This window comes from Rhea americana, unplaced genomic scaffold (genome assembly GCF_003343005.1).
Source record: "Rhea americana isolate MKP2758 unplaced genomic scaffold, rheAme1 scaffold_231, whole genome shotgun sequence".
NCBI classification, from domain to species: Eukaryota; Metazoa; Chordata; class Aves; order Rheiformes; family Rheidae; genus Rhea; species Rhea americana.
The window spans coordinates 1,127,973-1,155,914 of NW_028186348.1; the positions used below are offsets into that span (position 1 = coordinate 1,127,973).

The 27,942-nt window shown below is 42.4% G+C and overlaps 1 protein-coding gene across 2 annotated transcripts in view; it reads left to right on the forward strand.

Annotated features, from left to right (window-relative positions):
* The first annotated feature begins 8,556 nt into the window (after positions 1–8,556).
* The window catches only part of AMER3 (APC membrane recruitment protein 3), a 38,619-nt gene continuing 19,233 nt past the window's right edge, over positions 8,557–27,942 (forward strand). The window contains exons 1-2 of one of the 2 annotated variants that reach the window (XM_085306111.1): positions 8,557–8,626; positions 15,794–18,849. In XM_085306111.1, the coding sequence (XP_085162237.1) occupies positions 15,814–18,831 (3,018 nt within the window). In that variant the 5' untranslated portion in view covers positions 8,557–8,626; positions 15,794–15,813 and the 3' untranslated portion in view covers positions 18,832–18,849. Of the gene's footprint in view, positions 8,627–15,793; positions 18,878–27,942 lie in introns of those variants that run through there. The other variant, XM_085306110.1, reaches the window with a different exon arrangement.

Below are 27,942 nucleotides of genomic sequence, written 5' to 3' on the forward strand. Positions count from 1 at the left end.
AAGCAAGTTAAAGCCTAGTTATATCAAATGTATGAAATAAGAATATGCAGTGAGTAAAGGGTAATTTAGAGTGCTCTCTAACCAACCAGCATATCTCTTATCAGCACAATACTCAATATATTAATACAAATCACGTCAAATTCCACCCACAGAAGAAAAAAAAAAAACAAACCAAGAATTAATGGGAGCAATAAATCCTCACATTTTCCTGAACGTTTTTTCTATCTAGAAATATTTCAAATGCTTATTAAACCAGAGCTATTCTTCCTATTTCCTTCTGATTACACTTTTCTTCTCCTTGCTCACTGTAGGAGGTGCAGTATATACAGTGGCCACAAGCTGGGGAGAAGACAGCAGAGACCCTGAGCTGCTCTGTGGCCCGTCTGCAGCCTTTTTGCTGGAGCAGCGGCCCTGGCAGCTCACGCATCCCACAGAGGCCTGGCTGCAGAAGCCGCACTGTGCTGCCCCTCCCCTGCCCTCTGTCCGGCCTCATCACCGCGCAGCCCGGCTGTCCCGGAGCGAGTTACCCTCAGCTCTGTATAGGGCTGCTGCAGCAGCGGGGACCCCCGGGCTGTCCCACGCGGTGCAGCACGAGAGACCCAGCCGCTTTTGCTGCATGAGATAATCTATTGCTGGGGTCTAAAATGCAGTGTCACTAAGCCTATTTTCTTCAGCAGTGAATTTGGTCTCCTTCTCCTTACCAAAAGAGCTGATGATTGCCGTAGTCTGACAGGCATATCATCTCCATGGAAGGCTTTTGTCCTCCCTATGAAGAGCCAAAGATGAGAATTATGAAATAAAATACACATTCCTGATCCCCTCAGTCCAGAGCTTTGAATGCTGAAGTGAGGTGACAAGCTAGCACCGTATTAATCCAAAATAAGCTAAGACATTTCAGGTGGCAACAGCAGCACACATCCAGCAGAGTAGCCAAAATAGTCACAACTTTAAATACACATTTAAGTGTTGAAGAAAGATCTCTACAGGACAGGGAAAATAACAATAGTACTACGAGAGAATCTGGGAGCACTGTGCACACACATTTATCTGGAAGCTGCTGCTGAGAACGCAGGTGGTCCCTGCCCACCCGGCTGCCCCGCTCCTCCTCTCCCCTCGCCACGGCCCGCCGGCAGCAGCACTTGTCGGAGGAGGACCACAGAGCTAGCCTCTTCCCTAACTCTTCCTCTTAGGCAAATGTTTCAACCACCAGCAACCTCTTGTTTATCCACGAGCAGCCGATGAAGTGAGGAAACCCCCTCGTCCTTGATGGAGAGGCACCAAAGCTGTTCAGGCAGTTTGAAGTGTCAGGTGCTGCGGGTGGCTGCTCCCAGAGCCAGACTGGCTGCAGGGAGACAGCCACTGCTTCAGCGCCAGCCCCAGTGTCTCTGTGTCACCATACTGGCAGCACGAGCACGGCAGTGCAGAGACCCCAGAACCTATGGGCAGCACACTTACCGCTCAGCCTGCTGAAGTGACTCTGCCAATGGATCCAGACTTGGTCCACACAGAGCTGCCACGTTTCTCTGCATATTACCTAGGCTTTTTTCCATTAACTAGGGTATCTCAGCCCTTAGGGCTGTTAGGTAATTTCTCGTTACTGGGGCCACGTCTGGAGCTGGCTCCCCTGAGGCTGATCCATGCCGACATGGGGCAAATGCCAAATAGGAAGCAGCAGCAGGGCAGAGAACTGCCTGCCTCCAGCCACACCACGCAGTAAGAGCACCCCGGGACCGAGGCGCAGGTGTCCTTCACAGACCTGCGCCCTGCGGAGTGCAAGGAGAGGCAGCAACAGCTCTTGTATGTAGACCTGAAGCAACAAATGAGGAAATGAAGGTCCCCTGTCCCAGTGCCATTTACACGGCACTTCTGTGACAGCACACAGCTACGTGTCAATCCAGGCTTTATTCCTGATGGGACAATCCTTTTAACGAGCTGAGGAAGAAGTTAACTCATTCTGTGGCTGGCTTCCGTCCATTCTGGGATACCCCTCCCGGTTATGTCAGGTCCTAAGAGACACGGCTCTTGGGAACACCGCCGGGCTCCCAGTTACTTCCTCTGTAGCTAGAGCAGTGCTGCCAGCGGCACCGCTCCCTTCATCTGCCTTCACACCCCTCCTCACTCAAGCTCTGTAAACCTTCCAGTCTCCTGTTGCTTTTCTTCACAGTAAAAACTCACCGTGTAAAGGCTTTTGAAGCATCTTAAGGTGTCTGTTTTTTAAAAAGCTTTGTGCTCCCTTTAAGGTATTTCAAACTAGGTACCTAGAAACAGAGGTGTTCAGACATCACTAGTCCTCTTCAGAAGCGCAAGCTGCAGTAGTGTCTCTGTAGGGCAAGAAATTGCCAATCCTGTATTTAAAGTTCAAGAAACCTTAATAACCACTCTGCCAGAAATCAAACAGCTGGGGAGCGATCGTTTTGTTCCAGAGCTATGGTAATAGCCAAAGCGATGAAAGGAAAGGATAAAGGGTAAAGAGAATAGTGCTCAGCAAATCACCTCACTTCAAACGGACTGCTGTATTTTAAAACCTTCCGGTAATTAATGTAGCTGCAACCCAAACGGTGACCTTGGCATCGTCAATATTCATGATACTCATGAAGCACCTCTTCAGAAGCTTACTTCTTTCAGATTTACTGCTTTATTTACAGCAATTGCAAAAATATATTAACAATCATATCTCCCTACGATAACAGTGTTACTTTTAATGCAACACTTCTAACACAAACATAATTTAATGACTTCAAAGAGCCTGGTCAGAAGTTTCACCTTCCAGTTACCGTGGCAGATGAAGCAGCAGTGGGCCGTAAGCTTCCACTGTTATCCACTACCACGTAATACACAGCAGGTGGGGAAAACAAAAGAAACAAACACCGCCAAACATTATCTCTCGGTGCTAGAAAGCTGCATTCAAAAGCTAGTGTTTTAGTCTCTCCTAAGAGATATAACTTGCTGGTTTACAATCAGATTTGGCTGAGACATATTGACTGCATATTAATTAATTGTTGCATATTAATCCAACACAGCTTTGTTTCGAAAATGTATTTTTGATTGAGTAAATCACTGCTGGTGATTTCAAAGGCTTCATTTTCATCCATCTTCCTTTTGTTTGCTTGTTTTTAAAGACAGACTGGCAGACAAGTGAGATTTTATGGAAAGCAGAGAATCTATTTGTCACAGTTGCCAGGCTGGCTGTAGTGCTGTTTTGCTTGAGATCTCACCGACTATGCACTCAGCCAAGAGCTTTCTTCTCCCAGAACAGAATTTGTGATTTGGTTGAAGGTCCTCATACCACCAAGCAGGACTCCTTTGCAAGATCCTCTGGCATGTGTGCAGTATCTGCACTGTGACTAAGCCAGCATCTCTGTGCAACAGTTTTTCACACAATAAAAGCATACAGTGAAAGACAAAAGTAGGTAGAAGCAGCCTGTCCAGCTCACATCATTAGTATCTATATCCCCCTGTCTGTGCATGTACATCTGAGTTTGCTAGGTTTTTTGCTGTCACCCTCAGTAGCCCTTATCTAATTACTCACTTCTCCCTTATCTGGGTCTTGTTGGTTTTAGTCCCTCCTTTGATCCCAGCTTTAGCGTTTGAAAGACTATCCTATTAGAGCCACTGAAATAGTTTCTCCCCCACTGATGGCCTCAACTCTGTTATTTGAAGCTGTGTATCTAAGGCTGCCTCATCTGTATGTTTCCTGCTTGAGTTTTAGCAAGGCCTTCAGAGCACTTAATTGTGTGTAACTAGGTAGGGAGCAATACAAAATTAACCAGGGAAACCAAGTCACATGAAACAGTCATTAAAAATTCCTATAACCTTCTCTCAAGTCATCACATTAGCATCTTGTACAGTGGAAGCAGAGAAAATTTTGTTCATAGGTTGTACTGGGATGTCTGTGGAACAGTGCATTTTGCTCTCCTCTAGGCTTTACATTGAATGATTGCTTTGCCTTTGAGACAGGGAGTCTGTAAAGGATGGCAGCAGTTCAGTAAAACTATTGCATTGTTTTTTAAAGATGGGGTGGACATAATACAATATTAAAGTAAGTTTTATATAAAGAATGAATTGTAAATGTTGTTTAACCTACAGTGGTGGCAACATTTCAGATAAAAAAATAAATTTACTACTTTCTGCAGGGCTCAGGGCTAAAAGAGTAAAATTTATTCAAGAGCATTATCTGCTCTGGTTTCAGAGAACAGATGCAGGTAAACTTATCCATAAACTCCTCTTTCCATCATGCTTACATTCCACTATATAGGAATATATGCCCACATATATACACTAATAATGTAGTGTAACTAGAACTATCATCTGGATGGATATCTATGCTACACAGGCACATCTGGAATGGAAAATCTTCTAAACATGTGCCTTGAATATTTGTACCTAATCGTTTCTAAAGCTGTGTCCCCGAGGTGTCATGTCCCTCCAATGTATTAACTTTGTACTGTATGGATTTGGGGTTGGTGAAACAATTCTGTTCTGGAGTAGTTCTTCATAGTATATAAAGCAGCTCATTTTCACCCACTGATTTTGTAAGCAAGCATTTATTATCTGATAGTCTTTTGCTTAAAGTGTAAAGCTTAATGGTGGCCACTATTCTAAGAAAGCAGCTAGAAAAATGTCCTCACCATTTGCTTTTCTCCTCAAAATCTTCTTTTCCATTTATACCAGTGCTTTCCATACCTGTGCTGAGAGGGGCTCTTGCAACCCAACCTATGGGAACAATAGTGCCTCACAGGGAAGACATAGGGACGGGGTATATTGAGGTAGAGTGTGCTTACCGAAAACTGTGGAAAAAAGTGCTTTTATTTAATTTGCTAAGCATGGATATTATTAACAATTTTTAATCCTAAATTTTGTAGCAGACATTAGCTCACCAACTAACTGAAAAGAGAGCAGCAATTAACCTAATGCAAGCTCTGGGAAGCAGTCAGGTAAGTAGCAAAGATCGTTCACTTCAACCTAGGGCAGTGTTCTGATAGCGATCTGGAGAGAAAAGGCTCCATATCCCATTACCAAATCTCTACGACATGCAAAACTATGATATACTGATAAGAATGCATGAATAATTCAGTTTAAGCTGATGTTAGCAGAAAACTCAACTGTATTAGGGATTGTTAGACTCTCCATTGGTTCATTGGCAGAAAATAGCTTGGGTCAAATTCATTCTGTAGGTAAGTCCTTGGAAAGAAAAAGAATCTCTACAGGATTAAAGAGCCAGCTATATCATTCCATGTGGAGAAGATTTCAAAATAGCACAGCTTTCTTTTCTTTTCTTTTCTTTTTTTCTTTTTTTTTTCCTTTCTTTCTTTCTTTCTTTCTTTCTTTTTTTCTTTTCTTTTTTTCTTTTTTTTATGAGTAGCTTATGCTAATAGTTGTTCTCCACAGTCTGATGCAAAACACTTGCTACCCACTTTAGTGAGATGCAAGCTTCCAAGTTTTGGCAGACTGGGCCTGCTTCATCCAAAAACTCCCTGGCTGACTTAGGGGCTGCCTCTCTTTCCATATCATCCCTTATGTGGATTTTCCTCTTCCTTTTCCCAGTTCATTCTCATTAGATACCAAGAATTCTTGCTGCCCTTTCCTTGCCACATCAGGGACTTGCATGATCTTTAATCCCTCTTTGGTAAAGGGCCCACCTTGTCCTATCCATGCCCTTCATTTACAATTTTCAGCTTCCCCTTTCCTTCCCTTGTCTGCTCCTGATATCCAGAACAATTCTGTATGGGCTGAACTTGATCAGATCACTGAGGCTGATTAGCTTCTACAAGAAGGTATTTATACATAGACAAATAAAGCAAAGCACTGCATGAAAGGGAAGGCCTTCTGAATCAAGCTGATGAACAACCACAGAGAAATAGCCTGAAATGACATGACAGTAGAAAAGGATAGTTCAGGTAACTGTACCTTGAGAAGTGCTTAGGAGGGAAAAAGGGCTCTATCACAACACTAAAAGCTACTATGACTCAGCTGCTATTCAGTATACTGCACATTTACCAGTGCATGCAATGGGACTGTGATTTAGGCCAATGAACGTGCTTGATGGTTTGCAGTTCCCTTGATGAAAGCAAATACAAGGCCCTAAAGAAGGAGATGTTTGTCCAAATAGGAAACGTAAAACCCCTAAAACCTGGAGATCTCTCATCATAGGAGAAACTTTATCTGAGTCATGATTTCTGGGTATCTCATCCAGGTCTGACAGTGATCTCCTCTAACTCCTCCCGTAAAGAAGCCCTTTAGAAGAAGCAGGGACATCTATACAAGAGCTAGCTTAGTCACAGGAGCAGAGTTACACTGTCCTGGACACTGGAGATACAGGAACTACCTAAAACAGCTCCTCCCTGGCCAGATTTTCTCTGCATCTTTGAGAAGACTTGTCTTATTCAACTTGAATCACATATGAAGTAGGCTTTAACTGCACTTCTAAGTGCTCATTATTGTCTTTTCCCTGTCCATGTGGTATATTTGGACACATCTCCTTTGATGTACTTTTACCTTTCAGATCTACATTCCAGGCTTCAGAAACTCAGCTCAGAAATTGTGAGTATACATAATTTTCAGGTCAAAAGCCTAAAACCATGGATTTGCTGAGACATTACCAACACCAGCCAATCAGCCTTGAACTGACACAAAAAGTAATCTCTGATTGACTCTCATGTCTACCATCAGCATTTCTAACAAGCACTAATGTTACTTTGAATAAAGAGGACTTCAAAGTTTTGAAAGGTTCCCTCTTTCCAAAACAGAGCACAGTAAATAGAGGCTCTCAAAGCCAACATCACTGTAGAGCAAGGATTTACCCCTCAAAAACTTGGTTGCCTCATTTGCCCATCATGAAGAAAGGATTCTCCCTATACTTAATACCAGTATTTCATGCAGAATCAAAAACATCAAATCCACTTCTAAGTAATGTAGCTCTTTTCAAGATTGCTCTTAAGCTGCTTGCCAGAGCTACAAGCCTCTTCACTCGTATTTATCCACAGCTTGCTCCTTCCTCCCACCAGTCTTTCAGTGGAGCCACACAAGGGCTTTCTAACTTGGTTCAGGTTGGACTGAATCCTAGGGATTTTCCAAGATATAATTTGCAGTCTCTACAAACAAGGCTTAATGCTTGTAGCTTTAATGGCTGGTATTCAGAGTAGAAGCTCTCTGTTCTGCCTCCTTTTACACTTAACTAGCTGTCTTCTTTCACTTCTCATCTCCAAGGTTCAGCTAAGACCCACTTGAGAAAGGGATGATGAGATCCTTGTAGCACCTTAAGGCTTTTGTTCCCTTTCTGCTGTCATCTGAGGTAGCACACACAGATCAGCTCTGATGCATCTCTTCTAGCTGTGAGGGAACACGCATCTTTTTGGTTCTCACAGAGCTGGAGGATTTTTTAAATACCTATTTGGGCCACATTGGGCCTGTCTGAACTTGCTCTGCCCCAGTCAGTTTTCTGGCACTTGCCTGATTACTACCTTAAAGCAATAGTGATGTTAGCCCCCCTATCAGAAGGGTAAACTGCCTGCAGGTATACCAGTGTGTACACAGAGTCCTGCTGCATCCCAGAGTACAGGTCTAAAAGGCAGTTCACAATCCAAATGTAGTGGATTAACACACTGCTTTACAATTATACTTTTGCTTTTAAGAGGCTCCCTAGGGTGCCCCAAACAGAGGTGTTTCAATGACCACGAAGGAGAATGCAGGGGAACTGAAAGAGCAAACCAAAAGACTCAGGAGAATTGGTGGGGAGAGACCGTCAAGATACAACCAGGCTAGAACCCCTTCATGAGGAAAGGGCTGACGCAGGGACACCAGCGTTATGCTTTCATGTGCTTAACGCTCTGGTATTTGTGACAGTTACAAATTCATCTCCATAACAAGGAATGATGGTATAGCCTCAGGTTATGACTTCACTGCATACTGAAGCAGAAGTTAGACTGACTGTACAGAGAAATCAATAAATCATGTTTGGTGAAAGCAACATGAGGCAAACACCAGGCATTCTAGCTTTGGGTAGCAGAAATATTCACTCTCTCCCCTTCAGCCAGTTTGCTACCACATGAGATCCCCTCTTACATCAGCATTAACAAAAGCCTTAACAACTGCTTCTTCAAAGGGTGACACAGTTCAACAATCTGAGTATACTGCACAGTGAAACATCTCACCAACCTAGAAATATCTATTAGGGCTGATTTCCTGAATCCTAGTCAGAAACAAAAACCCGGGTGAGAAATGCAAGCATATTGGATGTGACCCTCCCTATTTAATAAGCTCTCACAGAGAGATTCACCAAAATGCTGGCTCAGGACTCCCGAGCTTACCTTCTGGGCTTTTTTCCCTTTAGAAATGGAGGCATTTCCATCATACCAAGCAGATGGCTGAAATAAGCATCTTTAATAAATCAAGCTACGTGTGGAAGCCTGGAATCTATGTAGGGTACGAAAAAGCTACAAGCAGGAGGAATGAGGGGGTGGGGATGAAGGAAGGAGGAGGAGGGAAAGACAGGGGGTGGAGAGTAACAGTGGAGAGCAGCAGTGGTCCAGCCCCTCCGAATCTAAAAAGCATCACAGGAGCCTCCAGATAAAGACCAGCCTCAGCAGCCAGGCTAGGAGTGAGGATTTCTGCTCAGTGATAAAATATGGTGAGTAGGATTTTTGAAATTTGCCTTATTGTTTGCTTTGGTGCAGTGGCATTTCCTTTGCTCTGGCACTCATTGGGACTACAAGGGACTATTACTTTAGGTTGACTGCTCGTTTTTGAAAGAGTGCTTTTTATTTATTTTTCCATATATGGAAAAAGACCAGTATGTACCTGTGTTTGTAAAAATGCACATTCAATTTCCTTTTAAAGCAATATATTACTGAAAATGGCCAAAGCTGGCAAAGGTTAACACTTTGCTGTCTGGTACAACAGGCTGCTGGCCACAACAAGTAATAAATGCACTGTCTCCCTTTCAGGTACACAGCAGGAATTTCTGCTCAGCTGCCTTCCCCTGGCAATAGACTAATGATTTCAATAACTCCCTGTGCAGGAGTTTACACTGCTCTTTCACAAGGTGCAGTACGACTGTTTCAAGCAGTTACATTTCTCTCAGCCTCAGGTATAGAAGAAAACTGAGTGAGGGGTGCAGGGGTTTTGTCAGAGAAGGAGCCACCTTTTGCCGTGGACTCACCCTCCTTCCGCCGCTGCCGCATGCCCGTGGCCCGTACAGGGCTGGCAGAGCACTGGGTGCTGCTCTTCCCTGGGCGATCCCTCCTGTTGGTACGCACCGCGACTGTGTGCTGCAAGTAGAAACGTGGTTAATTTTACTATGAAAATGCCTTAGCTTTACTGAACTGTTGGTAAGGCTTAACTGAAGGTTCAGACTTTGCTATAGCACACTGCTAATAAGATTAAGCATTTAACTCCATATCCTTCTGGTATTCTGCTGCAGAGTGTAAGATTTTACTTTTTGTGCTCAGTGGAATTACGATTTAACAAAAGCAAGCCAATGTGCTTTTTCCTGGTTCTTAGTGAGAAAGCCATTGCCTGACCTAAATGTATATGCAAATAATTAGGCATCCTGGGTGACCCAAGAGGGACAGGTGATTAAAGGGAATGATAAGATACTGCCGGTGATGATAATAAGAGCAGTACTCGAACAAGAGGCATGATCTCAGTGCAGGTTTGTGTGTCACAGGTTTATTTAAAAATAAACATTCTCCTGTTGTGTGAATCATGACTGTCCCTGATTACATCTTCCATCGTTTCCACCCTGTCTTTTTTGTTTCCTAATGGAGATGAGATACTAGCGGAGTAAGCAGTTCACACGAGAAGATGAGCACTGGCTTAAAATCCTCTTTGGTTTCCACTGTAAGAACTTTTATGTTCATTTGCTTACAAGAAACAGTATTACTGTAACTGCAGGCAGAATATCACCACCCTCTAGCAAGGAAGATGATTTGTAATTAAAAATGCAACTACCAGAAGAGAATATATGTTATATCCATCACTATTTGTAAGCATTTCCACTATTAACTTTATCTCCTGAGTTAGAGAGTCAAGATTTGTGAAAGTAAATAAATAGTCTTATTCCCAAAATACCCCTTTCTTTACTGGGAGATAAAATTCTTTCTTATGCAGTGCTAATCGCTTAGGTCCAAAGCATTAAAAATCAGCACCATCCACTGATTTGAAAAGTAGCCATGTTTCTCAGCTCTTCATGCTTGTTTGTTTATGCATTTTAGCACTTCAGTCTGGTGCGCAGCAAAAATCCTACCAAGGTTAACTAGCCACAGGAAGGGAGCCCTGGAATGCATCCTGGAGTGCTCAGTCCTTCTCCCTTTCCCATTGCACAATTTCTTCATGAAATACTTTAAAACATTTCATTTTAAAGTGCATCCTTTTAAAGCATAATACACATCCAAATGCACGAACCAGATAAATGTTTTCAGGAAATTTAATTATGCTACTATTCCCATTTGGAGAGCAGGGGTAAAATTTTCAGAGGCGACATTGATAACACAGGATCTTAAGTCCTATTGACACGAAACCACTTCTGAAAAAGGGATTTTGGACTCATTCCAAAACTGTATCTTAAAACATAGAAGCTGTGGGAATAGAGTTCTTTTTTGTTTTCTACGTATCAAAAACTAACGCAGTACACAGGGTTTGTCAGCTCTTATTTAATACAAGCAAAAGAAGGGAGGCAAAATTAGACTTCAGGTGGGATGCAGAGTTCTGCTTAGCAAGAGAGGAAGGCACATTCTTCACAACATGCCATTTTTTAAGAATGAACTAAATGCAAAGTGGAAAGAGCACTCCTATCTCCTCTACAAAACAACTGCTGTATCCTGATTCTTCTTATCTCCAACAGAGACAATTACACACAAATTACACACAAAAAAAGCAAGTAGGAGTAGTCCAAATGAGACAGCTGATAAGGTTTTGGAATAACTGAACCATAATTACAGTATATTTTTCCATACTTAAGCAAAAGCAATTTTGAGCCAAAGCTGCAAAAGCCAGAGAGTTCAGTCTAAATTTCCTCTTTATAATCCCATTTTTTTTCTCTCTCTGCAACATCACTGAAGCAGATACTCTTAATTTCTCAGTGGGTCGATCTTCCTAGAGTTACACCCAAGAGGTCTGGCATTTCAGCTAATGGCAGATTAAACTAAAATATATTTTATCTTTTCTTAGAAGATGAACTAACCAAACCTTTTCCACTGTGAGATAAGCTAAATGACATTGACAGCAGCCCCAGAAGTCAAAGGAAATCTTCCTCCATTCTTCCAGAAAAGGAAAATCCTAAAAAAACTCCCAAATCCCAGCCTAGCAGAAGACTTTGGAGGCTGTGGACAGAGGCAGGTGTGCCTCCTGCTCTTCTCTGACCTGTATGTTGGTGGCAGTATCTAGAGAGCTTGACTTCTTCCTCCACCTACCCTCCTCTTGTGTCCTACTGAATACTCAGCCCAGCTCCAGCACACTCCTGGCCTCCTTGTTTGCTGATCTGGACTTAGGCAGAATTTAGGACATCTGAATATGGCTCTTATTAACCGGAACACTTAGCTAACTCAATCTAGTTCAGGCCCTCATAACCCAGGACTTTAAACAATTGCTTTGACTATCTGAAAACTGAGTCTCTTCAACTCACAGGCATGTGCTCACCTTCCTATTTTAATCTTTAATTTACTTTTACTTAGATACAGACTCGGTAAAACCCTTCTATGCTTATGAGAAGGCTGTCAGACACCATGCACAGATGGTGTATATTTGACCATGAAGTACCTCTGCACTTCATGAGCAGTGTTATCCAAATCTATGCCAAAATCTTATTTCCATTACACTATAAGGCAGATCTAATTGTCTGCTTAGAAGCTTATAAAAGTCTAAGAGTGGGTAGCAATTATGATCAAGTCTGACAAAAGTGCACTTCACTGTAGATGGAGATTCTAAAGATTTCTGCATTTAGGATCATGGTAAATTACAATTAAACGGTAGCCCAGGAGAAGATTCAGGGATGTTCTCTATCTAAATGTGGTTCCATAAACAATCTTATTGTTGCCGAAAAGGAAATCAAGCAACAAAAATAAGACTAAATCCAGAGCTTGTTGAAAACAGAACAAGCCACCCTCAGTAGATTGGCTGCCAGTTTCCAAAAGTTCCTGTTCTTTAGAGTGAATTTGAATTTCAAGATACATTTTCTTTGCAAAAATGGAAATTAGTCCCTCATATACCCTTTATTCCCATGGAAGAAGAGACATATTTCAAGTTAAATCCAAGAGGAAAATAATTAAAAAGGATCAGAGACAGACATTAGTGTAGTTCAGTGCACAGGTCAAGAAATCCCAGAGAAGATGTACCATTTTATGAACTCCCAGAATCATTTTTCACAGAGTTTTGATTAGCTTTACATAACCACTGGAGGGATAACTTTCCCTTACAGTACTTTAATCTGAATCTAACATCTCTGATATCCTTCTGAGGTTAGTGATACAACCTATGTCCCTGAAGACAGAAGAGAAAAAAATGGTATCATGGTATAGCCCATTACAACGAGCAATGGTAAATATATTAATAAATATAAAAAAAAGAGAGCTGCATTCTGTAAATATTTCTGTTCTATATTTGGAAAGATGCAGATCATCTGAAGATGAAGAGGAATGCATAGTAGTTGCAAAACAGCATCTGGGATGAGTGTTTTAATAAATCCTCAGCCTCTGGCGACTTGTTCTTAAGAGCCATGAAAGAGTTGGCTGAGGATATCATCCCTATCTTGGTGTTCAAATTTAATGGAGTATGGAATAACGAGGAAGATTCCCAAAGTTGTCCCAGTGTTCAAACAAGATAAGTAGGATGGCATAGTGAAGTAGCTATTAGCTAATCTGGCATGAATCCTGGGGGAAAATGAAAAAAAAAAAAAAAAAAAGAAAGAAAAAAAAGAAAAAGAAAAGAAAAGAAAAAGGGATTAAAGAGGTTAAAGAATCAGAATATGAAGATGATGGTCATAGGCAAAGTAAATCTTTTAAAAAACTCCAAACCTTAATTGTTTTCTCATCAGAGGAAACTGAAAAGCAACTGTACACATTTAAATAACTCTAAAAAGTATTTGCCTTTGTGTCTTAAAACTGATTTAACTTGAGGGCAAAGGATGGCCCTGTCAGGATGATTGGTAGCAGAGGCAACCATCAGTATGTCTCCCATTACTATACTATATGTATTCTACTATATGTACTATATGTATTCTAAATGTTATTTAGAGCATTTGGGCTTTCATGTTAAATCTGTCTGCCTAACATATAAAAGGAAAGAAAAATTAAAAAGGAAATAAAACCATGCCTTGCAGTTTCTAGATCCAGTTCTCAAACTGGCAGTCCCTTGTTTTTTCTTATCAAGGTAATACGATTCAGATGAAAGTTTTCTTTTTTCTTAAAATTATCTCCTGAAGTCCTGAATTCTTAGCTTTATGAAGTTTCATGCTTGATTAATAAACAAACCCACCCCTAAAAAGCTTCCTTAGGCAGCAACAGAAAAGATTTATTTCATCCCAAGTACACAATTTCCTACAAAAACAATCCTTGCTTAATACTCAAGACAGGCAGAAACAGCTGCAGGACTTCGAAGAGCTTTTCTAGGTATAGCATTGTTATAGCATTAGCATTTGCCCTGTAACAGCCTGGTAGGGAGCTTCTCAGCTCAGGACTTCCTGCAGAGACTCAGTACCTACTTCTTCAACTGCAAGGGACTAAGATGTCAGACACTTAATTTTGGGGATATTAACAGTTGGTATAAAATCTTGTGGTGGCTGTTTCTGACCATTTTTCTGGCTCTCTTGGAGTTCTGCACAGTAAACTTCTCCTAAATCACATTGTGCTTTTCAGCAAAGGAATGTAATCATGTCCCAGTGACCTATTTCTAAATATGCAAAACAGGTTTCCTGCAGCATCGGTGAACTCCAGATATCTGACAGTGTAGTAAAATGTTTACTGGCTTTCATTAAGGTTGATCTGCAATACTATCATGCAGCCCCAAATGCAAGTAAACGTGCCAACACCGCAGTCATATTGATAGACCCCTCATCTATCACCACCCACCATGTTTTCCATAGCACCCATACTCTTAGCCTAGAATAGTCACGCTTTCCCCTCAAGTTTTCTATCGTTTCTCATTGAGCTACATTGTGTGGTAAACATTGCTGATCACCTGCCATTTTGCCGCTTCCCTGAGAAACAGGCTGTCACTGATCTGCCTGCGGGAGCAGTGCTGTGAGTAAGAGAACCCCAGGTACACAGACCTTTATCTTCTTGTGGGGCGTTGCTCAGGGTATTGCTCTTTCCAGCAAGCCCTGGCAATCAGAAAACCTCTGGAGGCTATAGACAGAAAGCTGTATTTTAAAGGTCAAAGACGAGACCTGGTGCTGAAGTTAAAATCCTGCTTGCTGAGATCACTCTTAGATCATTCTAGGGAGTCTTGGTAGTTTTTCATTCTGTCAGCGTTGTTACACAGGGTTCGTTAAAGAGTGTTAGATACAGTGCTGCGTTGCTCGTGTGTTTCAGCGTTCAGAGGATCTAGGTGGTCTGGGTTATGTCCAAACAATGCAAAACAAGTTAAATCACCAACTGAGGTGTCCTTTAAGAAAGAACTGAGCGCATTCTTTCAAGAACAGCACTTGGAGTTTTAACCCTGCTTCCCATTCAGCAAGAAATGGCTTTCTCTAACGCCAGCAAGCGCCTGGTCGTCCCTCACCTGTGTTTATATAACTACATTGATGTACTCGTGATTCAAGTCGACATAAGGCAGGAAAGAATCAGATGTTGTGTGTCTACGAAATAATTGCTGGAAAAATTGAAAGTGTCATGGCTAAAAAAAAGTATTGAGTAATTAAGTGTATGGAAACATAAAACAGATTCAAAACTAAATCATATAGGACAGACCAAAATTGGCAGTGGCACAGGCAATACAGTATGTTTAGAAACTAGGTAATCAATGCACAATGGCAATTCTCTGTGTCAGTGCCTCAGTGTACTACGTTGGTCTTTCTAAATCTAAAATGACACTTCTGTCACAATTAACAGAGATTTTCAAAGCGGTAGTTCTGGCTTTTTATAATAGAAGTAGTACTGCAGAAAAGCGTACATCATGCTTAGGAGGAAGCAAAAATAGGAATTCAGTTTCAGCATGCTTCCCAGCGAAGTACCAAGGTTGATGAATTTTCTATTCATAGGTAGAGATTATTTTAATATAAAATGAGCATTATGTGTTAGAAGTTTGATACCCTTTTCTCAGGAGATTTCCCATTTGAACTCTTCATCCTCCCCAAAGGAACAGACTCATGGACTGTTGCCTCCCTGAGGCACGTTAAAGTCATTTGGCTTTGCTTTTCACTAATGTCTCTTCTACTGTTGGAACAGCATCCCTGTCTTGTTAAAGGTCATCCCAAAATTGCAATCCTAAATCCAAACGTCCCTCCTCTGTAACCAACAAAATGTTTTCAGACTCCCAGCTACCAACCCCTGTTGCCTGCCATGTTCTCACTGATGGTCTTCCAGCCTTTGCAGATGTCCTTCTGTTTCATTTGATCTGTTTCTCATGCAACACCATGATTCAGTGATGGATATTTACGACAAGAAATAAAAACAATTGTATAATGCTAGTATCTGTCCCTCTGCTCTCCAATGATTTTGAAGGTATACACATGCTCCTAGTGACATAGCAGTGGGGCAAACAACCACCTATTCCGGCTGAGTCCTTTCAGAGATTGCTAGGTGAACACTCACTGCTAGCTACCAACCTAAGTCATACTTTTGTTCTTCTGTTTTCTTTACAGAAACAAATGTGAGGAACAGAATGGAGCTCAAGAGAGGTAAAACATTCATAAAATCCAGTGTGCAACATGAGAAAGCACCACCAGTGCATACTATTCCTATGAACAAAGATGATATGGGAAAAGACAAAAAGACAACTCCAGAGGGAAACCAGAGTGAAGCTGAAGTCCAACAGGCATGTTTGGCCACACACAAGACCCACAGGTTTTCCAGCAGAGCAGCAAGGAATGGAGCTGGTGAAAACAGCTTGGAAAAATCTGGCTCTTCCTACAAACTTGTAAGGAAGAGTAAAACCCATGACTGTGTTACTGAGGCAGACAAAACAGAGCAGTGTAGCTCCAGCAACAGAGCTTGTGAAGAAGGTTTCTCTGGAAAGGGGAGGGGGCGACTTGTCAATAGCATCAGCTTTTCAGGGGTGTCCAGTTCCAGCAGTAAGAAGGAGTGTGTGGTCAGCCCCAGCCAGTCTGCATGCAGCAGTCAGCAGATTATAGATTACAGGAACTTTGTACCACAGATGCCTTTTGTACCAGCTGTTGCAAAAACCATTCCAAGGAAGAGGATTTCCCTCAAGAGATCTAAGAAGGGGCTCAGAGATATATTTCACATAAAAAAGAATAAATCAGACAGCCTCACATTCTTGGCTGAGAAGGACAAGAATCTACCCTCTCGAAGCTGCAAGAGTGAGCTGTCTGGGCACCTTGCGAAGTATCTTTTCAAAACTGGAGAAACATTTGCAGCTGATTGCTTGTCACAAGACTGCTCAGATAGCGAGCTGCAGTCTGACTCTTCCTATGACTGCTGCAACACTCTGTGTGAAGATGTTGCCTCACTAAAGAGCTTTGACTCCCTCACTGGCTGTGGGGAAATCTTTGCTGATGAGAGCTCTGCTCACCTAGAGCTGGAGAACAGCAAAGAAGTTCTGGTGAGACGAACCAAGCACAAAGACAGTCCCATCATGGGCTCTTTCCAAGGGGGTGTGGAGCAGCTGGCTTCTCCTGGCCAGAATGAGACAGTTGAATTTGCAAAGTTTTGGGACAGCATCAACAAGTCAGTGAGGTTACATCAGAGTGCTCTATTTGATAAGAAGTTACTGAAGATACCCAGTCCTGATGTGGAAAAGGCTAAAAGCCAGGCATCTACATCTGTGCCAGACCCCCAAGCATCACCTGATAGAGATGGTGACAATTCCAAAGATAGCTCCATAGAAACAGGAACACCAAAAAGTGACAACCAGGAATCCACATCCACAAGTGATGAAGGCTACTATGATTCATTCTCTCCTGGACAAGATGAAGAAATGAAGGAAGCTCAGACCCCTGCTATCCCCAGTAAATTTCCAAGAGACAGCTACAGTGGGGATGCTCTTTATGAGCTCTTCTATGACCCAAACGAAGTGAAAATAAACCCAGTCCTAGAGGATGACTTGTGCACATCTGAAAGTGTTTCAGAACAAGCCATTGAAATCCCTCTGTCCATTTACAGCTTTCATGTTGGAGCTGAGGAAAACATGGCTTCCCAACCAGCTGTAGACATTATCAGCCAGGGTTTTTTCCACAGCACGTGGAAAGGCAAAGAATGTTTGCTAAAGCTCTGTGATACTGAACTTTCACTGACCATGGGGATAATAAACTGGCTACGAAAACACTCAGGGCTTGTTTCCTCCCCAGACTCTCTTCACGGTCCTCAATCACAGCCGGAAAAGTCTGATGATACAGTAAACTCTCCCAATCCTAGTTCAGACCAGAAAGCAAGTACAGAAGCTCAGCAAGGAAAACAAAGCACAGAAGAACCTAAGACATATAATCTTCAGGTGTCTTTGGAGGAAAGCAAAGAGGCAACCCCAGTCTCTTCAGTAAATGCTGCTGAAAGAGACTACAGCCTAGACTTTTTCCTTAACACTTCTAATTTGGATATCCAAGAAAGGGAAGAGAATCACCACAAGGATTCATCTGCAATTTGTGGGACTGTGGAAGCCACCAGAGCATCAGGTTATGCACCACAATCACAGACAAACAGAGATAATGTGCAGATATCATTAGCTGAGAATGAGAAGATGACAGTTTCAAAAGAATGTGAGACCTCCAGAGGAAAAGAAACATCGTCAGAAAGTTTGAACAGGGAGACTGACTTCCAGAGCCCTGAAAACCCTTTACTAAATGATAACCATGAAGCAGAATCATGTTATTCCTATAAGACTGCTGCAACCTCACCCCTGGATCCCCTGGACAGAGAGGGCCAAAATAAACCAATGTATCATTCCCTGTCTATATCCCATGACAAGCCACTGCAGCCTCTTACTCTGCGACACTTTCAGAGCTACATCAGCCCCACTCCAAGGGAGAACAGCACTAATATAGTACAGCTCTTAGAGCGCTGTGTAACCCAAGTGGCATCCTTGAAAATCAACTATGAGAACAAGCACCTGGAAGACAAATGCATTGGAAATGAAATGAACAATATCATTTGTAAGATGTCACAGTACCAAAACAAGTTATTGTTGCAAAATGAATGCAGCTGCATTGCCCAAAAATCAGACTACTCCAGTCTCCCTTGCACAAACCAATATAATTATGAAACAAATCTCAGAGCCAGTAGTATGTATCATTTGAAGCAAAATGGAGAGCAAATTTGCTCTGAAGATCAGAAAAGTAGAGCAAGAATCCTAGATGATGTCACTAGAAGCAAGATAAATTTTGAATATGCCCAGTTAAATAATCAAGCTCTTTCCTATCTAAAAGACTTCACACTTGATCTCAGTCCATGTGATTCTGCCTCTACTACAGCTCTTAGCAGGCCAACATTTTTACCTCTGTTTAATTCTGTCTGTTCAAACATACCAGCTAACTTTTCACAAGCTTCATATAGCACCAACATCTCTCTAGCTAAATCCCTGCAGCCTAAGGAGGCCAAGCAAGGCAGCCCCGGGGTGTGGAGTTATGCAGAGACCCCCTGCAAAGGACTGGCCGGACGGAGTGCTCTGTCCCCTCATCCAGAGCCAGCAGCCCCGGACACAGCAGTGGCAGGGAGGAACCACCAATAACATGCTTGCGTTGAGAAGGTGAGTGCGTACGGGAAGTCTGAAAATAAATGTGAAATAAATGAAATGACATCTGCTCCCTTTTAATGGAGTGAAGCCTACGACAAATATTCTGCTAAATATTAAGAGCTTCTCAGTGTTTTCCAGTTTCATTGCCCTTAACATCTGCTTTAAAGTGGCAGGTAAGAGTTATTAGAATTTAAATTAGATTGGTCCCCAAACCAAGGGCCAAATATTGCCAGCATCATATTCCCCGAGTCCTATGAGTCTCATGCAAAGATTGAAGCTGGATCTTCTGCCCAGATGCAGTTGTCTTCATACCAGTTGAACTACAAAATTTTTTCCATACTCCCACTGCTGGATCTGCCATGTATCGAACAACATGGCAGATACGACCACAGACTGCAGAAATCACTCATCCTCAGACTCCTCACAAGGAAGTTACGAAATGCACTTGCTACACGATGACAGGTTTAAAAATCATACCTTGCTTCCCCTCAGCAGTGATAACAAGTCATTAGGCAGAGCTCTGTACTGAGTCTTGATGTGTGAGCTGCTCCGCATGGGGTCACATGAGAACGCCAGGTATCATAACACTAAGTCATAACCTCGACAGCCATGCCCCGTCTCGCAGGCGCGTGCACACGGCGTGCCCACGAACACGAGCGAAAGCCCCCAACACCATGCTGCTGCTGCTTGCTAAGTGTACTGAGAGTGCACCAGAGCAGACATGATCTATACACGTCCTAAAAGGATAAAACTGACATGAATTCTCTGTCATATGCCCTGGCTAATTGGAGAGATTAGCTGCACTCTGCCGCTGGCCCTCTGAGAAGGCGCCTTTGGAGGCAGCGGCGGATGGAGGGGAAGGCTGCAGCAAGGGCCAGGGAGGGCGTCAAGGAACAGCTCAGTACCGAACAGAGGGAACACAGGGAGCCAGGGAACACGGAGCTCCTCTAGCTCCTGCTGCTCACAGCAGCGTGATTGCTTTCCAGTCACCTCCGGAGGCTTCTCAACTAGCACAAACTAAGAAGGACAGTGTTTCTTTCTATATGAGCGAAAAACATCCTTACATTCTCAGGTCTTGGGAGATTCAGCCTTGCTCTTTACCTCTTTGCTATCTTACCTCTACTTTAGTATTTACCTCTGAATGAAATGCTCTTTCCCACTAAAAATTCTTCCAGAGAATGGGTAGAATATTTTTGAGAGATCTCTGAGAAGTTAAGGACCAGAGACAGTCAGTTTTTGATACCCTTTCTAATACATTATCTAGCTATAACCTGTTTCTCAGTGAACTAGATCTTCCTCTAGTAAAAGAAGTATTTTCTTCAGTATATTTTTTTTTTCACTTGATTTTTTTTGCAAACAATGGTGCCTGCCATGCTGGCTAGCAAGCCACTTTCTTATGTCACATTCAAACTTAAATGACTGAATCTAAGGTGAGTGCCTCTCTTTTTGTGCATTCTGAACACAATCCCCAATGAGATACAACTACCATCATCTTAATAATGTTTAAAAGAGAAATTGTATACCTTCTGACTCAGCATCCGCAAGACTCTTTCTGCTACTGGTGTTGCCTGGCTCCCCATCCCAGCAGATCTATCATCATTTTTGGTCAGAGCCTGCCTTCCTGCCTTTTAAGCACACCATAGCCTTTAGAACTACTTGCCTCCATAAGATTATTTATGAAATTAAAAATTCAGAACAGGCAAGGAAAGATTTGCAGTCACAGCTAGTAAGAAATCAAAGCCAGGCACAGCTTTTGGGGGTTAAAACAGCAGATCAGTTTATGCATTGGCCTGATACGTCTAGCTTGTTGTGCATATTAATCCACTGGGTACTGCTCAAAATGTCCTTGCCTTCTTCACAGGCAGGAATGCACAAAGAGATGTAAGTTTTGACAGAGGAGTTACTGGCTTTTTGATGGAAATGGAGAGCAGAGTCATAGCTGCTGTGATTGTCAGAAGTGCTAACAGACTGTATCTTTACGCTGCACAAGACATGCTGCAAGTAGACATTACTGGACTCGGGGCATTTTCTAGTGCCTCGTGTCAAATGGCAGCTGCTGTACGCCGCCACTCGTCAACACCGATACCTGCAGTGTCGGGAACGGGACACAGCTCATATGCTACCACCTAAGTCCCAAAGAGAAGCTAATTTAAGTTCTTTCCAAAAGGGATCTGCTGATCTGTGATAGGTGTATTTCTAACACGGTAAATGAACAGTATTTTTAAAAAATAGATGGAATTTGCGTATTTGTGAGGTAACAGCTCTTACAGAAAATGAATTTATACAATAATTGAAATGGCATTTAACACAGATTTAAGAAATTGCCGTGGTGAAAGATATAAACACTGCCATGTGGCCAAGTTTTCCTACCAGTATCTTCTTTCCTGCCCACATTAACAGATGGCTTACGGGTTTGCTGGAAATTTTAATTTTTGGGGGAAAGTGACTCAGGATCTTTTCTCAGTCATGGGGGTGGTGGTGAAAGAGAGGCAAGACAAACTTGGTAGCACCTCTGAGCACCATGGAGAAAGACATCATCAAGAAACACTCCTACACTGGACATGATTGTGCAAACCCCAAGAGCTTACCATGAAGAATGCTCCAAAGATCACTGGTTTAAAAGGTCATACTCAGGAGCCAGGAGAGAAGTGCCTGGCAAGAGATTGGCTCCCTGCTTTGCCACACAGAAGAAATGCTGCATAGGCAGCTCCAGTGCAGCCCTTGCTCCTCCATGGACTCCCAAGCTCGACTTGGAAGGGGCTGGGAAAGGGAAGGTGAAGTTTCTTGTCATTTATCACGATGGCAGAGAAAAAGCTGATGGCAAAAACTATTAAAATTTCCAGGAACTGTCACTCCATCTTCACATATCCCAAGACCACAGGAACAAATAAGCGCATCCCCCAGCTCCTTCTAGCATACAAGATCCCCCTGAGCCATGCCTATTCTCCTCGACTTCTCTACCCTGCTGAACTCAGATCCCTAATTTTGATGCTACAAGAAGTGTGAACCCTAGCTCCTCTTCCATTTCTCTCTTCCTTTGCATTTTAGAAGGAAATCTAAAGATGTTTCATATTTGAGCTCATCAGGAATTTGAACTGTGAGGGTATATGGCTTATACAGTAAACAGCATCCTTACGTGGAGATATAAAAGAGTTATGTGGTCTGTGGAAATTATCAGTAGGAAGTGATTGAAAGACATAATTTTCATTCCTCAGTACAAAAAAGGCAGGAGTTAAGAGATGAATGTAGTCCTTCTCCTGAATATAGTGAGGACTCCTAGATTTGTATGTCCACAGACAACGGAAAGCAAGTTCCAGAAGTCTGCACTTTTCCACCAGAGCTTTTCCAGCAGGAAAATCTTCAGCCTGACCAAGGCAACATTGGCTAGTTGCAGTGTTTTGGGGTGTCTCTTCCTGACTAATAAATCACTGGAACTGACAGAACAGATAGACATCAACGCGTTTCGTCCCAACAGAACACAGGTAGATCAAAGCACTGCCTGCAAACAACACTTTCAGACCTTTCTACCACTTAACGTGGTTTAAATTGCACCTTCCAGTAAACTGGTAGACGTAGCAGGGTAACAAAACCCAGAAGTATTCTCCCAATAGTTCATTTCATTCAAACATTAAGCAGCCACATTATGTACCAGTTGAAGCTTTTGGATGTGTTCCAGCGATAGCACTAAAAAGAGCACATTGCGATAAGCTTGCCCTCAGGTCAGAAAAGAATAGATAACTGTCTATCAAAAAGGGATTGCCATAATATGTAGGGCAGCTGTAGATGGAAGAAGACAGTACAGCACACGTCATTGCTGTTATAAAGGAACTGAGATTCAAAAGCAGATCAAATACAGCCCAGACACTGCAAAATGACATGGGGATGTGTTTCTGCTCCTCACCAATGGAAGACATACTTGTAGTCCAGCCAATTTCTGTAATGTTTTTCTATTTCTCCCAGTTCACCTTTATCCTCTCTCCCTTAAATGTGGTTGCATTTCTTCCAAACAGATATTTCTCTATCTACAAGGTATAGGAAAAGCAGAAACTGCAGTATTTGGGTTGAACACAAAGGCATGGTAGAATGGAGCCTCATCTGAATACAGGCAATTGTGTGTACCACACAATAGTGTGGTACTATTTCTCTGAATGGCCACATTTCTCTGAATGTTTGCAATAGGTGAAAAATAAAGACAGAATCCTCTGAAATGCACTCAGTATGGAAAGAGTATAGTAACATATTCAAATCCCGGAGCAATCAATTCATATATTCCAAGTTCTCTCTATGGCACAGGAAAGAGGTCCTCTACCAAGTCTTACATAATGAAATATAAAAAAACAATAAAATGCAGTGACAGCCAGCACATGTGCTGCTCTGCAAATGCCTCTAGCTCTGCACCATACATCTTTATAATGTGAGCTGCCCAGATGGTCTTGCACTGAAACAGATTCTGAAATCTCATCTGACAACCACCACATGCATGCACACACACACGCACACATGCACACACATGCTCTTGTTCAGATAAATGCATCCCAAAGTACAAAGATCCTGTTTGTTACATATGGTATCCCATAACCAAAGAGCAGGGAGACAGAGATGACAAGCCACTGCCTCAGCTAATACATTTGAGTGTTAGTCACTGGGTGCCCAGATACTTGGGCTAAATGCTAAATTAAACAATTTTCTCCTTCATTAAACACTGTTGCTTGTGGACTTGGCTCTGTCTCAGCGTACTGTCTTCACGGGACTGTCATCAATTCTTACTCTACCCAAAATCAGAATTCTGATTCAAAAGGAGGAAGAAATGTTCTTGCCAGTTTATTTGATAGAGAATATTTTTTCGACAATTATCAGTACAGATGATCTCTGAAATGGCAGATGCACTATAATATTGTTAAATGTATTTCATTTTAGAACTGCAGAGAGAGATTTGCTGCTCTATCCGCTATTGCAGTAGGATGGTTTCCATGGATACAGTCTTATAGGGACTCTATTTTTCCCCTGTTGACAACAGCGCAGAAAGCTAAATTCTCATCTTCACTGCACCAGCATAAATTTGAAGCTAGGGGATTGATTCCCAGATTTTACACAGAGAGCTGAATTTGGCTCCCAGTTTCCTTCAGCCTCAAATCTGAGATCTTCATGGGGATGGTAATGGAAGAGAAAAAAAGAAAGGGAGCAAAACAGTTTCTGTAGGCAGCAGCATGGGCTAAGGGACAGGACATACGAAACACTGCCTCTGTGTGAGAAGTGGGAAGAAGCCAAGGCAGAATGCAAACAAATCCACTGCTTGTTCAGGGGCTTAGTGCCTTGCCTGATATTTAACTGCAAAATTTCATGTCAGGTTTTGTCTATTAAAAAAAATTTACCTTGCAACATCTGCCTAGGATGGGTCCAAATATTGCCCTGTTTGCTTTACTGAAGGGATAAAGCAGTCACTACCATTCTGAAGAAAACCTGACGCTCTTCTGTTTTGCTGTGATGTATAGGAAGATCAAGGGTGAGAAGGTTGGGAAAGTGAGAGGCTGGTATCCACCTACAAGAGCAGGCCTCTTCATTCAAACAAGAGAGGATCTAGCCCCATCTTGAATGCCGTTATGAAAACACCGAATGCAAAGTAGGTTGTCAGCCCTCTGATTCTGCGAGAACACTCTGTACAAATCTGGTGTTCTATATATTCACCAGTTAGCTAGTAATAAATGAGTAGGAGGAAGAGCCTGGTAACCTCACCTTCTTGGATCTCAAGTGTAAAACCCCTAATCCCTTCTTTCTTTATGAACGCGTGGAGAGGGGTGGAACTACAGTCCTCCAAACAGCATTGCATCCTGCCTCTGCCAGTGGGCAGTAGTAGATACTTGGGAAAGGAGTGTAAGAAACAGGGTGAACACAGAATTTCCAAATATGGAATAACCTCCCAGCTTTTGGCAACTAGTACTGTCTGAGCTAGACAGTGGCAGCTCCTTCGTTTCTGGGTTTAGTGCTCCCTAGTTTGTCAATGCCTTTTCTAAGCTCAATTATATATATAAACTTCAAAGTCATGTGGCAACATCTAATTTGTATTATGTACTTTTAGTTTGTTTCAGTGGGTATCTTTCAGGTGCCCCTTAAAATCTGATGTCTGTTGCACTGCCTGTATATATTTTGATTTTTATATCCTCCACGACATTTCTTTTTAAGTTCCTCCTTTTCTGATGTCCATTTGTCCCTGAAACAGGCAATGGCCCTTTTCTGGCCATTTTCTGTGACACCTGCGAGGTTATGGACATTGCTGCGACTGTGTACTCAGGGCAGATGCCATGCATCAGTGCATGAGGCTGGGATCTCTGCACAATTTTGTTCAACAAGCAACATCCCCACAGTTTAGTAAGGCTGATGGTTTTGGTTCAGGGAGACAAAAATCACAGGAATCCTTGGTGCCACTAGGTGCCACTTGGTGCCCACTTAACGCATTTTTCATGAATAAAATACATTTTAAATCTCACAAAAGAGCAAAAAAATTCGACTGTCACAATGAAAGGCAGAAAGCACTGCTGTCATCTTGAGTCAGTGCTGATGAACCGGAGCACAGGGAGCCTGCACAACAAACAGTATTTCTCAGACATGGGACACTCTTAATTAAATAACCTAAAAGAGTACTCTTCCCCCTCAGGTCTCTTGGGAAGCTGTTCCTTTTTAAGTAAATTCTCTGTGTCTGTTCTTCAAGAAAGGCGAGACTGCATACATCTGAAGTGGCAAGTCTCTCTTACTCTGTTCAAATTCATGGGAACTGCATCTCATTTACAACATTTAAAGGTGTGAAAGATGTTCCTCGTTCTTGGACAGCAATATGGCCTAGGACTGTAAGCGAAGAAGTATTGTATGTTAGAGAGAGAACCTTGTTATAGAGTAAGGCATTCAGTCCAGGCCTCCCTGCGTGCACATGAATGATGCTGTGGGACTGCAGCCAGCAAGTTGTCCTCTTCCCACAACCAACTGTCCTCTCCTTAAAGGTGATTATATCATCAAAAGAGAAAATGGAATAGCTGATCAAAATACTGGGAAAATTACTGGAGATCCAAGAAAAGGGAAGGTCCTCTTTGTCCCTATCTCAGAATGAGACCAAGTCTCCCTTCACAACAGAGAGCAAGCTGGGAGAACACAGATTTTATTGTCCTGTTGTGCCTTTACCAATCTTCTCTAACTGCACTTTTTTCCATTTCAAATCTAATCCTTTTTCCTTTACAACAAGCCAACTACTAACTTAACCCAAACAGGCTCAATTCTTCTCTCTCACATTCTGTACACTCCTGCTCCCTCCTGGTCGACCCAATCTACTTCAAAACCTCCTGTTTTCCGTGCACCTGCTAAGCTGAATCCTCCTCACAGCTCACCCCCATACCCACATGCTTTTTATCCCTCCCAGACAATTCTCCCTATCCTCAAGAGCCCGAAAACTCCTCTTCAGGCAGACGCGGCCCCCTCCCCAGTCTCAGAAGATTCCCCATGGCTGGCTGAGCCAAAAAGGGTGGGAAAAAGCTGGGAAAGCAATTGCAAACCAAGAAAGCAAAGCCATAATTTAGCCCAGGCCCTTTGCTCCAGCAAGGCCGCACTAGCACCCGTTCTCCTCTCCTCCTCCCTGCTTGAGCCTGTAGAGGAGAAATGTGGACTCTGCAGAATCCCAATCCACAGCTCACTGCAAATGATGATGCACAAATTGAAATGCCAGTGCTCAGCACGCTGAGAGAACAGACCGGCTTGCACAGCACCCACTGTGCTATGCCCACGAGAGCCAGGTGAGCCTCACATAACACCCCCAGGACCCCCAGAACTGAGCCTTCGCTTCTGTGCTTTGATGGCATTAGTAGAGGTGCAGGTGGTGACCAAAGGAGACGAGGAGTGGGGAATGAGAAATTAAGGCTAGGCAGGATTAAAGATTTTTTTGTCCCCTTTCCCTACTTTGTGTTTTTCCATTTCACAGCCAAAGAAGGGGAAAAAAATCAAGCCAAGGTGGTTTCTGGGCTGTGATACACAACCAGAGAGATGTTTGCAGGGAAATCAATGGCAAAACAAATTCTACCTGACTTCAGAAAGGAGAGAGAGGGAGCCTTATTTACAGCTGGAGACGCTCCAGACAAAACACTGCATCACAGTTTTTGCAATTCCAGCTTTCTAAGAGCAATTTTGCCCTGTGCTTTCAATTGTTCTTTTAGGAAATGTTTCAGTGCGTGTCATCCTTAATTAACCTTGGTGCAGTTGCATTTCTGAAATAAGGGATGGCTGTATTTTGCACAAACATCACAGGGGGGTTGTCAATGACAGGAAAAACACTGAGGAAAAGGAGCTGCTCTCCAGTCTGCTTACTTTAAAAAGAGGATGCTGTAATTTGTGGCACTCAGACAGATGCAAACTGAATTTCCCTTCCTTAACCATTCTGTCTTCCTGCAAACATTCAGGCAGGTTGGGTTTTGTGCTGGAAAAAACACTAAGTAGACTGTTGCTATAGCAACCAACTCCCTGAAACCCATTTGTAATTAAGATGGTGGTCTAACCTCCTGCAAAATGCATCTTGCAAAACCCCTAAATTTATAGCTTCCTGAGTAACAAGTGAATGTTTTCACATGGATTTTTATCTTAACGGGGCAAGGTTGTTTAGGTTAGTTTGCAGAAGTGATTAGGTATTTAGAAGGAGTTTGCTAAGCAACCAAGATAGCAAAAAAAGGGAAACGGTTTGCAAGTTAAGGGTTTTGGAGAGGTTTCTTCAAGCTTCAGTCATTAACAAGATGATAGTGCTTCAATCATCTCAGCTCTCAAAAGTGTTCTTCAGTTATAATCTGTAAAATTCAGAATACCTAATGAATTGAACTTACAAATTTAAAAGTGCACTTAGCTTTCTTCAGAATCCAAAACCTGTTTGACTTAAGAAATCATGTGACAAAACTAATAAAGTCTCATTTTCCTGTTAGAGAAAGATATGCTAGTTTTCCCTTTGGTGTTTACTAAAGTGGATGACAGCTAGACTCTATGATTGAGTGACATCCTTGAAACACAAATTAAGAATGGATGAGGTTCATTTGAAATTGACATTTATTGCAGATTGAATGCTCTATGAGAATGATAGAAACA